Here is a 12,748-nt window from a genome sequence, read left to right on the forward strand (position 1 = left end):
ATTGTATAGTCTTGAAAAAATCTATCAGTACTCAGGTTATAGAATCTAGAATATATGATTTTTAAATAAAAGCAAAGATTTTCCTTAAAAAGAAAAAAAAAGTTTCTTATGCAAGACAGCCTTGCAATGGAAAAAGCTTTGTTCTGCTGTTTTCCAAAAAAAATCTGCCTGTCTCAGCTAAAAACCATACCACCTTTTTATTAATTAAATTGCATATCTCAGAAACTGATTTATTTAATTTTGTTATGAGATCATAAAACACTGCAATGGAGAAAGTGTGGGTCCAATACCTGTCTGTTTGAAGTAGATCAAATGAATTCATTAATAATTGGCAACATCTGGTGGAACCTGTCAGATGATTTTGTCAATGCATTTACTTGATCGTTAATCTACAGACTATAACATAACATTGACTTACAGACTGTCCTGGCCTTAAGTTCTGTTTCAAGCACCCTGTTCCATTTCAAAAGATAAAACTTTCCATAGGCCAGCGCTTATCTGCCTGGCTTCCTGGCTGACTGAGATTTAAGCTATACTGGCTTGGACAACGCATGCAGTTGAACCTTGCTAACTTATGCGAGTGCTCGGCAAGAACATGGGGAATTACTGAATTTTTGTCAGTAAGAGGAAAAGCTCAAAAGCAAAGATAATGGATCAGAAAAGGTAGCGTATTCATTTAACTTGATGATACTGGTTTGTTATAATTACTTAGAATAATGACATTTCTTTCCTAGTTCCATAAAAAGGAAGAGAACATAGGGTATCTTACTGCTGTGAGTGGCTATTCGATCTTTTGTTAGAAGCATTTGTGCCTTCAATGTGTGATATTATTGTGTTGATTAGCAAAGGCAGGTGAAGGTCTGTGTGTTTTGGTTTTAATTCTTACTGTGAATGGGATGGTGGTGGCATTTGTAAAGACGACATCTACTTCTATTGAAAGCATAACGCATAGACACAAGAGAAGGGACTTCAAGGTAGGATTATTTTTCTTAATTGTTCCTGTGGCCCTTGAGAAACATGCTTTTTCTCAAACATCTCTCAGTGTTGTTGTTCCCAAATAAGTTACAGCTGATACGGATGCCGTTAGATGAAGTGCTTAATGTGGTTTGCAAAACAACTAACAGTGAGATAACTGTGGAAATGTCCTCTGCTGCTTTCAGATGCAGACAGTCTATTTTTGACCTGGAGACCCATATCAAGCCCTGGATTTTGTCAGGTCAGGGGGTGGGCACCAAAGACGTTATCTGTTTTCTTCCTTTGTTGACAACATATCCTTATCCTTCGTGGGTCCTGGGGTGACTGCTTGATAGTGCTGGAATTTAAAACACCTAGATAGGAGAAATCAGAAACTTCTTTTTCTATTTTTAAGGATGCTTATTAAAGTTGCTAGCAAGGCTGAGTGAGCTGCAGGGTTGCGGGAGGAGACTGGGGGAGAACACTGCTAGTGAGACTAGGAAGCCATAGAAAAGCATGCTGCCTTCAACAGTGCTCTGTTAAACAGAGATGTATTAAAAGCATAAATTAGTGTTACATAAGCATAAACAATTTGCAAGTATTAAATAATTTCTACCCTTCTTCATTTATTTATTTATTGTTTTTATTTAATAGGTGTACTTTCAGGAAAAGTGCATTTTTCTGGTTCATTGGGGAAATTTTTAATTATGCGGTTAGTTTTTTTTGTTTGCTTTTAAGGAGGACCACTTCAATTACATAGTATTTTATTCAAGGAAAAGTTATTTATGTGCTTTTTAAAAAAGATTTACTGTTAGATAAGCAGCTAAAACTCAATTATATGCCTTCATAAAGATAAGAAATTGAAGGAAGCTTCAAAATAGCAAAAAGATGAGCACATCAAATTCTGTGCGAACCATTAGAATGCATAAAGGAGTGCTTGGTCTGTATTGGAGTCTGGTAGTAGCCAGATTCACTCACATTATGTTAGATTAATTTTTTTTAACCCTTTAGTGTCTTGATTTAATACTGCTTCCCTGCTCCAAATTCTTGGATCCTGCAGTATTGAAAGAGCAAAGCAGTTTAACTGCAGAGTTAGTGTTCTGTCTCTGTGGGTTCGTAATAAAGAATTACATAACTAAGAAACTGTATGTTTTAATTGGCTTTATTTATATTGGGATTTAAAGCTAGAACAAAATAATGTAAACAAACTAACTCTGTGAAAATTTAAGAAATCTTCAGCTATAAATAATGCACAGTTTTCCAGAAGAGATGCTGAGTATGGACTAAAAAAAAAAAATCTTGTAAGCTTATTGTTACAGTATTGCTACGGATAAATATTGGTGGCTTTGCAAAATGGTAGATTTTTGTCTGGTTTTAGTCTCTTTCATACCATAACAACTCTTCCTTTACTGGAGGAGAGGCAGCAAAGGGAAGGAGAAGAAACAATTTATTCAGTATAGGCATTTAACTGGTAAATGGTTCCCTATCTAAAGACGCATTTGCAAAATTTAAGAAGGACTTCGAAGGAGGAAGTGAAAATGCATAAACTTACGTGTTAACAGAAAAATGAATGCTCTTTAATGTATTCAAACTGTATAAGAATGTAATTATTAATAATCGTTAAGTTGCCTCTGTCTCTTCAACTTAATTATATCATGGGAAATATCTTACAGGAATCTTTTCTTCATGGAAAATATGGAATTTTCTTTTTGTTCGGAGGTTACTGAGGGCTTTTTATGCCCTTTGTTGGGATGCCTGCTGACATGAACAATCGTTGTGTAATCAGCAATAGTTGTGAATTATGCCTGAAAAACAAAATTAAGGTGACAAATAATATGTATTTGAACTTGTGTTAGTGAAGCCTGGCAGAAGCTAGTATTCAACACCTGCATTTATATGATCTTATTAGGGAATGGATGCAAATCTCTGTATGAGAAAGAAATATGCTTTGAACAAAGGAAAACTGAAATTCTTTCATCTTTCAATATAAAGTCTCAATCAGAGAAAACATGTCATTACAGTGGCAGTTCACACAGTCCAGTAGCTCACTTATGAGGCCTTCCCTGGACGTCTTCAACGTGTTAACTGCTGTATGTCTATCTTTTCGTTATCTGCAATGTTAGTCTCATGGGGTTTTGTGTTAACTGGTTTAAAATGGTTGGCAAGAGTTTTATTGAAATCTGACTAAAGATAATCTGACTCAGAATATTTCTGTAGCAAATAAAAACAAGTGCTACATGTTGGTATTGAGTGAGATTAAAAAGAAGTTAGAAAAGCTGAACAGATATTCCTTGATATCGTGCTTTTTATTTATATCAGTATAGATAATTTCTCAGTTACAGTCTCAGGTGAAAAACAGGAATTGAGTTAAAACCACACAATAAATCGTAGTTTAATTATGCCCCTGTTTTTCCTGTAGTGACAAAGATCTTCATATCCTTTAGGAAAATTTTGACAGTGTATGTTATTAATTACTGTTACACTGTTATGATAGTTTCTGTTGCAGTCATCCCCATGAGTGCCACTTCCGTGTTAACTGCATACAGTCCTAGTTGTTGTGTTAACTAAAAAATCCAGATCACACAACTCAGTCACTCCTTGTCCTGGGATTCTGCAATTCTGGCTGCACAGATTTGTTAAATGCTCTTATAAAAATAATAAATTTAGACTGCTCTGAAGCCCTGTTCAATCCTATGGATGTTAAATGTGGATTAATCCCCAGTGACTCCTAGGACTAGATGAGTAGGTGCCAAAACGTTTACCTGTTAAAAAGTGTACAGTCTGTTTTTCAGTGGCTTGTATGTGGTTTCTGGTTAGAGATCTGTAGAGCTGCCATATGGAAGTGTTTATCTTTTTCAGTGTCATTCACCTGTCTTGAAACTGTCACAAAAAAAGGAAAAAAGACGAGAGGGGAAAAAAAGAAGAAAAAGAACTATAGTAAAGAATGAGCTGCTTTGGTCCCAGCCAGATCCTCTCCACCTCTCCAGTTAGAGACTTGGGATTTCTTCTTTAAGCCACCTATCTTCAAGGATTTAAACAGCCAAAATGTTCTATTTGGGTAGTTGAAATGGCTTAACACCCACAATATATTGATATTTTCTATGTTCAAATTTGTCAGGGTGACTTTTTAAATTTCCGAAAAAACAGCTTTCAGGCTCTTCATGTATCAAACAGGTGATACAGGTCAGCAGAGTATTAGAATTGTGCTGAACGTAATAGATTCCTTTAGCGGTATTTTGCTGTCCTTTCACTTGGACTTTTTCTAAAGCAATGACCTGTGTTTTTCTGCTTTTATTTTAGCTGGAATGAAAGTTATAGAAATTTCTTTTTAGCGGATTTTACTGATGATCTTCAATATGGTTTGAGTGTAGTGTTTCCCAGTAAATGTAGTGGCAAAGAAAATCTAATAATCTTGTTGCTGATGCAGTGTTGTATGTCTGAACACTGGTGTTGCTAAACTATGAGCTGAACTTTTCAGTGCTTGCAGCGACCTGCTGCATACAGCACTGTAAGCAAACCTGTGAAGGAGTTGTTTAAGCTACAGATTACTCATTTGCACAATATATCAAATATCACCTTGATGGGACATGAGGTTTATTTATCTTTTAAAAATAGTCTGAAGCCATTGTTAAGATACGCTAATAAAACCAGAAAGGAATTATATTCCTTAGGAATAATTAGCTCTGGACCAGTTATTCACATGTGGCTTTTTACTCAGTGCATATACATTACAGGCATATAACTAAGCAAATTGTGCAGTTTTAGAAGCCCTATTATACCAATAAATATATTCCATTTTATTAGCCCCAAAGAGCAGCAGGGAGCACGAACTCTTCCTTTCCAGGAACATGCGAATACATTTTATATTCCTTTCTGTCTTTTCATCATATATCACAGTGAGCTTGTACCAAAAATTAATATTTTAGAGACTCCTGGTCAACTCTGTCAGAATTATACCTGCATACAAAGTTGCTAAAGTCTGTTGGTTTGGGGTTTTCTGATTGTTAGTCCTGCTGGAGCTTGAAAATTTCCTTTATAGAATTAGCAGTTCTTTTTCTGAATCTTTGCTTGAGGAAACATGCCAGGGAATCCTCCACATGCTCTCTGATTAACAGCAAAATAGCTGTTAATGTCCGGTATTAAATTCTGTTAAACAGCACACAGAATGAATAAATACTGAATTTCTCAATAAAATTACGAAAGAAAGAATGGGAATCTTGGCTTTGTTGAGCAGGAAAATAATCTCATTGCATTCAGTTAGTGATTTCAAATACTCCTTTATGAATAGCTGACATGGGACAATTTGAAGCCCAAGCCCAATTCTCATCGATGGATCTTAAATCTTAGAGCTGTTACATTCATGGAAATTTATTCACTTACATTTTCGGGCTTGGGAGAAAAACAAAATAAAAATGACCTTAAAATAAACCAACCAACGAACCTGTGGAGGTGTTGGTAACCTTGGCCACTCTTATTGAAAAGTGCCCCCTAAAGAGCCTGTGAAATTAGGTTGGTTTTTTTTTTTTTTTCTTCATAGCACAACTGGACACAGAAACCCCGTTTTCTTTAGCGAGAATGCTTGGACGCCCTCCAATCAAGTGGGAACAAAGAGTTGTCTGTCAGGGTCCCGGGAGCCCCCACATCTGCTTTTTAAAACAGGATGTGGGGAAGGGTAAAAATCCTCTCCATCTGTGACGCTAACATGGCTTTAAGAACACCTGGAATTACTAGACCCAGCATTTGAAGCTTATTGCTGGAGCTGATTTCTGATAGACTAAAGGCCTTTAGGGGCCGAGTTTCTGTGTTATGTGGGAGCTTAGTGTTAGGGCAAGTTTTCTACTGGAGGATCTGGACTGTAAAATCTGAACCCAGTCCTCCTTTGGAAAACCGTAAAATAATTTCAACAAGTAACTTCTGGGAGACTGTTTAGCCTGGTTTTAGCATTTATTTAAAAAAACCCCAAAATAACAAAAAATCCTTGGAGTAATTTTTAGTGCATTTCACTATCCAATCGGAATTTTTTAAGCAAATGCATCAAATTTTTGCCTTTATTTTTAACTGCTTTCTGTTTAAGGTGACTTCACTTGCTTGAGTGTTCAACAAAGCAGGGAACATTAAGCACACAATCAGGTTAAGGGAAGTTCCTTCTGTGCTTGAAAGAGTATTAAAAAATACCTGTGCATTTTCAGTAGAGCCTGAAGGTGTTTTCTCTGATCAATGTGCAGTGAAAATCGCCCAAGTATGTCATATTATCAGTCAGCTTTTAACAGAATGTGATTCAACAGTTACTCAGCTAATTGGCCAGCTAATAGAAGAAGAAATATTTCGGTGGACAATTTGTGAAAGGAAAATAATTTCTAGACTACTTCTTATTAATTATTCATCTGTCTCCATTTTCAGCTAAAGATTCTGTTGGTGAATTCTGTCAACAATTTCAAATAAGTAGAGATGTTTAATTTGGTTAAAGCTGGTTTAGGTCTCTCTGTATCATGTCAAAAAGATTTGTTGGGTTTCTGTTATTTTGTTTGTTTCATTTGCAATGGGGAAACAATAATGGGCTACCATATCCTGGCTCTAACACTTCTAGATTTCAGGTATAGCAATAATAAAACCTATCTGGGAAACTTACTAAAGGTCTGCTTTCTATTTCAAAGATTGTTCATTTAAATCAGTGGCCTAATTAGCTGCCTATTAGTAAGTATAGAATTTCTTAATATAAAAATACAGAATCTGGTTCAGAATACATGTTACAATATATTTTAGAAAGTAGTCATAATAAAAAAATGTGGTTACAGTCATCTTTATTTCTGGAATTTTAAAGTTTGCAGGGAAACTCTGACGTGGAAAAGTTGACAGCCATAGTTGTAATTATGTGTTCTTGAAACTAGTAGGTGAGTACGTTAATGACTGCTTTTTCTATTCACTACTCATCATTTATGATAGCACATAATCTCAAAAGTTCATCAACTTGTGTTTGATGTTTTTAATATTGAAAAAACCCTGCCTATTAGGGAGGATATGTAATATGGATTGAGAGGCAACTGAGTGCATTAATTCTTGTTGTTTCATTTTTATGGTAAATCCCAAGTGATAAGGACGCTCATGGCTTTTTCGGTCAGCTGAGTTTCTGCTGTTTTTTCTTGAGTACAGGTCTGAATGATGTGCTCAGAGATTTAGAATGTGATTGTTTTGGAAGTCAGCTTTGGTTACTAAGAATGAATGTTCAATTTTATCTCTTGTATAATTGTCGTCTTAAAAGAAAATCTTTAAATTGCCACAAACTACAATAGAGATAATGCGTCGGCTGTGTTGGCTACATCCTTCTTAACAAAGAAGTCTGCAAAATACTGAAACTATAGCACTGGACATATCTACTTCATAGGTTCAGATAAAGATAATGACAAGATTGTCTGAAGGATTACTTTTAAATTTAAGAAATAGAAAATATTTTATATGGAAAAAAAACTATGAAATTAGGTGATGGGAGGAAAATCCTGGTGAAAGAGCATTTGTGTTAATCTGGCTCACAGTTTGTGTTCACTCTTTCTTCTGACAGTTTTAACACTGTGTAATCCTCCATAATCTAAAACGGGGTATGCACTGCTTTTTCTGTGAAACAGAGTGGGGGGGGGGGGGGGCAGGGGAGAATAACAGTTAAAAGCAAAAAAACCCTGTATATAAGAGAGGTTTTTCTAATTACTTGGGAGAAAGTATCATAGTTGCTATAACTGTTAGAATAATTTTCCATTACTATACTCCTGGCACTCTATTCAACATTTAAGAGATTTGTATTTCTGTATTGCTTTTCTGAGAGGTTTGAGTTGCACGTACAGCTAGAAGCTGCTATGCTGTTGGCTTGTTGGAAAAAAGTAAAATGAAAATTTCCCTAGACATTAGCTGTTACAGTAGAAACATCTTATTTATAAGCCAGCTCATTCTTTGTGAATGCTCTAAAAGTAATTGTTTATGTTAGAAACTGGTTTTTAAAAAATAGTAACAACTGGCTTGAACTGACACTTTTTTATCCTTTTCAGTCAAATTTTTTCAAAGTAATTTTTTTTAGTAATTTGTATATTTCTAAGAGGCACAGTATAATAAACATATAGCAAAGATGAAGGACCATTGAATGGTGGTAAGGAAATACAATGAATCTCTTGAACAAGGCATTTTATCAGTATGGAGAGTAGTTAAAATGTTACATAATTTCTGTTTCTTTGAAGTTAATGTATTCATATTAATGCTGGCAATGAAGTAAATTTTCTTGAAATCCTCACTGAGCTCAGTAAGTAGTGTTCTGTGCTGTCCAGAGAGTACAGGGAATGAATGCAAAAGCATTTTAATGTTATAACTAAATGTCAGTGTACTACAACGGTTGAACAATATGAGCTTTTCATGTTGGTCAGACAGTCCTTTGATGTGCTTGGCATTAGATTTTTGGGGGGCTATCCAAAAGGTGTATTACATAAATATTGTTAATGACCATTAATCCACATATTTATAACACACAAGTCAACTAATAATTATGTTTAACTATTACAGTGGTTTTTATGTTGCGTTTTAAAATTGTAAAGGATAGAAACTTTGTTTTCCTTTGCATGCATTTAAATATCTTGAAAAGAGTTTAATTTTTTTTCAATTGTATAGCTGTACTTTTTCTTTATGGAGCCAGTTTTCTTCTTTTAGCTTAAGGGAAAACGTTTGCCATACAAAAACACCATAGTACGTTACCCATACCCTTTAAAACAGTATGGAAATGCAGAGCCATTGCATATATCAGGAATTCCCTGTTTAGACACACACACATATCATACTATCTCTTCTTTCTTCTATACATGGTGATTTTTTTTTTTATTCTTGAAATGAGTTTAGGAGGCTTGAACCTAGCTGGCTTTTTTGAAAAATAGTTTGTATTAGATTCCTTTTGATTTTTATATCCAGACCGATTATCAGTGCTTTGTTTTCAAGTACTTTTAAGGGGTATGCAAAACAAAAATACCTGGGAAATATCTGGTAACTCCTGTAAAATCTGTGGAGAGTAATGGCTGAAATACAGAAAGGATGAAATTACAGACAATGCAATAATCTACCATTATACTGCAATAACTAATTAAAAATGTAATAACTAAGAAAAAGTGTGGGGACATTCTGTTTCTCACAATATTTAGGGCAGGAACAGTCCACTGGTGCTAGGAAAAGAGTAGGCAGTTGCAGTAAACCTGCTGTATTACCCACCTGGCCGTAGGCGGGGGACTCCAGGCGTAAGGACAGCTTGCCCCTCGCTCCACGGTGACATCGCTGGTGAGGCTGCTGGTGGGGCAAGCAGGCGGCCCACGGCGCACGGGGCTGCACCGGCAACCTCGTAGCCAGAGCTCTCCCCCTCGGTATTGCTACGGCTTAGATTGCGCGGGGGCTGAGAGGTCTCTGTGCCGTTCCCATAGGCGCTGTGCACATCTGACAGGAGTGGTTGCTTCTACCTCAAAGACTTTGTTAAGGATTAGAGGGCTTTAGCAAGGATTGTATGGTTTCATTGCTCTGAGAGTTGGAAAATGCAGTTGCGGCTTACGCGGGTAGAGGTTACAGTCTGGTTTGAAAGATGAGCTACAAGAGGTTCCCATAATACCGTGAATTAAAGAATGTGAATTGAAGCACAACAGAGAAGGTATAAACACAGAGAGAAGAAAGGAGAGGAATAACACCAACAAGTGAACTGGGCACACAGACTAGTTCTGGGAGTACTTGGGTTGCCTTGAGTCAACAATTTAATAGTAATTTGCCAATATGTATTTGGCTACTGGTAAGGCTCTACAATATCTTGCATCCTTTTTTGTTTACATATTGATTAAAAATAGAACATATTACTCTCTCTCGTGTGAATGAACTGGGATACTCCCTGAGTGCAGTTTAAAAGATCAGTATTATAATTTAAACCGTAGAAAACACAGGTGCAGAGAACATAAATAAGATTGCACATGCTTTAGCCATTCCATATCATGAACTGCTTAATTAACCTTCTTTGCTTGTAATTGAATATAGCCAAACCAGGCTTGTGTTTATGAACAGCAATGGGTGATATTTCTTATGAGATTCCTTGATGAGATTGCCATGTCATCTGACACTCTTGACCAAAAGTCATTTTCTTACCTCCTAGCTTGTCAAGATCAGTGGACTTTTTTTTCACAGCTTGATGACAGATGAGACTAGTGTGCTGCACATGGGAATCTTCTTTGTGCTAAGATGTAAATGAATGAGTTTTATAGCAGAAAGTTAAGAAAGCTTGCCCCCCCCCCCCTTTTTTTTTTTTAAAAAAATGAGCATGAAGAGCATTGATGTGGGTCATTAATGGTAATGGTCCATTCTAAGGAAAAGGCACCTGCCTGGATGCTTCATGGGGATAGGGAAAGGCTGTCTGTGTTCAGGCCATGGTTTTGAGTGTGAAGCCTGGTTGGAAGTATCTGAGGTTGGGCATCTTGGGTGACTCCTGCACAGCAAACTGATAGATCTGATTTCAATTCCCAGTGATAAAGCATCTGTTTCACAAAGCCTGGTTATTGCTCTCGGCAAAGGGAGGCTGCATTACTTTAGCCTCTGGAAGGAGTCAATGTTCTCCATTGTGTGGGAGCTACTTGGGTTTATTTATCCGTTGCTGGCTGTGTTGCTGCTGTTTGGTGCATCAGTAGGATCCTGGTAGCCAGGCTGGCTGTATTTCCCAGTAGACCGAGAAACTCTCTTATTTCAGCTTTCTAGACAACCAGGATTTATGTGTGGGCTTCAGTGGCCTTCTCAAGATGCTAAAATGGCTGCGTTTTGTTCAGAGGTTGCCCATCTCGGCCAGTTGCAATTGGGGGTTCTCCATAACTCATGTAGAAAGTGTTAGAGAGAAAGGAAATATGAAAGAGGGATGAAACTCCTGTTGAAACCAGTGGACTTTTGAAGTCAGTGTCAGAATTGTGGTCAACTTGCTTATTAGTAATTAAAAGTGACATTTGAGAAATAACCCCCCCAAAACAGACCTGCCATCCCAAACAAGAAGAGAAACATCACTTTTTCTGGAAGTTCACTACGTGAAAGCAACTTATAGGCTTTTATATACTTTTTTCAATTTGCGGAGGAGCTAGGTTTATTCAGGCCGGTGTTAGGCTGGAGAGAGGTTTGCAAAGAGGTCACTGAACTGTTGGGAGAATTACTGTGACATCGCTGCAGTTAGTGGGTTTGTCACTTTGGGGCACGGGAGTGACAATGTGGCTGGCTGATCTCTTCCAGAAACCTCTGGAATCCAAGAAGAAATTTAAAGGTGATTATAGTATGTCATATCATTTACATAACTTACCTATCAGTAACACTTCCCATGTTGTCAGATGTGTGTGTGTTTATATATATGCCTGCTGAAAGGTTCAGATTTAAAGGATAAACTCTGACAGTGATGTGGACTCGATTTGACCTTGAAAAAATGTAGTACCTCCTCTTTGGTTGTACTGCTTTGCATAAAAAAAAAAAAAGGAAATGCCTACATTAGCCATTTATTCTTCCGCTACACAGGCTATGCAGGACTTCTTGTAAGAAAAAGGAGCAAATCTGATTATAGCCCTTGACTTAAGCTTTTGACAACAATCTGTTTTGGTTTTTGTTCGTGAGCATTTTCTGTTGTTAAAGACTTGACTCAGGATTAGGATAAATGGCTGGAATAACAAGGATTTGGGTCACTGTTGATAGTCAGCAATGTCCGTAAGTGTGGCTTTTCACCAGGCTTCATACCATATTAATCACAAAGTTTGAGAGCAGTGGTGGGACCTGTCTCCTTGCTGTCAGTCCCCGCAGCCTGCACACTGGATGTGTCAGCACAATGCCACTGGCAGGTGGAAGAGTTGCGGTAAATATGCACAGTTATGGTTTAAGTGAAAAAGCTGTGGGAAAGGAAATACATTAATCCATTGTAGCTGTTTTTTCTTTTAAGTAAGCCTCTGTAATAAATTGTGAGTTTTTCCTGGACTTACCCTTTATATTTCTAGATTCCTGTCTTGAGTGGGAGGGGGAGTGGAGTACAAATTGAACTGAAGCATAAAAAAATACTAAAATACAGAAGCAACTGAAAATTAAATTAGGTTGTGTATGTGGAAAGAAATCCTCTTCCATATGGTCTCTTTCGTGAACCTGCTTCAGGAAATCCTGGTCTAACAGGTCATAAAAGATGCACTATGCATTCAAGTGCATCGTTTGTTTAGGTGGTGTTGTGGAGGTGATGTTTAGGAGGTGCTTTAAAGGCAGAAAAAATGGAACGCTGAATCCGGGAAGAGCTAAACTTGATGAATGACTGAGTATGGGCTTGCTCTTTGGAAGTATACTAAACATTTGATCTTTTAACTCTTTGGGTTTTGGATACTTTCTTCCTACATAATCAGGAATTTCATGTCTGATCCTCTTTCTTTGATTTTTGCAGTTTTAAGGACTTTTAATGTATATAAAAACAAAAGCCAAAAAGGAGAGGATGTTGAATACTTTACAAATCTTTTTTAAAATTCAAAACTACTAGTATAATTTTGAAAATACTTTTGTTTCTTAGATGTTTCATTTTGATTTTTATGTCATCATTTTGCTATTTTTCCAGTTGTTATAATTTTTATATCCTAGAAGGACCAGATATCCTAAGAAGGTCAATTTCCCATGCCATACAGATGTGGAGAAAAATCATGTATTTTTCCTCTCCCACTTCCCCTTCTCCCTTAGTTTTAAATCACTTTTGAGGTGCATGAAAACTTTGTTCCTTACTCTTAAAAATACTGCGGCCCCTGCTCAGTGC

The 12,748-nt window shown here is 36.8% G+C and overlaps 1 protein-coding gene across 12 annotated transcripts in view; it reads left to right on the forward strand.

Moving 5' to 3' along the window:
- RBM20 (RNA binding motif protein 20) overlaps positions 1 to 12,748 on the forward strand; it is a 108,581-nt gene that overhangs the window by 22,886 nt on the left and 72,947 nt on the right. The window contains exon 1 of one of the 12 annotated variants that reach the window (XM_074875269.1): positions 556 to 663. The exons of the other annotated variants lie outside the window; for them this stretch is intronic. Coding sequence (XP_074731370.1) covers positions 650 to 663 — 14 coding nt within the window. The 5' untranslated portion in view covers positions 556 to 649. Of the gene's footprint in view, positions 1 to 555; positions 664 to 12,748 lie in introns of those variants that run through there. 12 annotated transcript variants of the gene reach the window in all.

Source organism: Strix uralensis, chromosome 7 (assembly GCF_047716275.1).
Source record: "Strix uralensis isolate ZFMK-TIS-50842 chromosome 7, bStrUra1, whole genome shotgun sequence".
NCBI lineage: Eukaryota > Metazoa > Chordata > Aves > Strigiformes > Strigidae > Strix > Strix uralensis.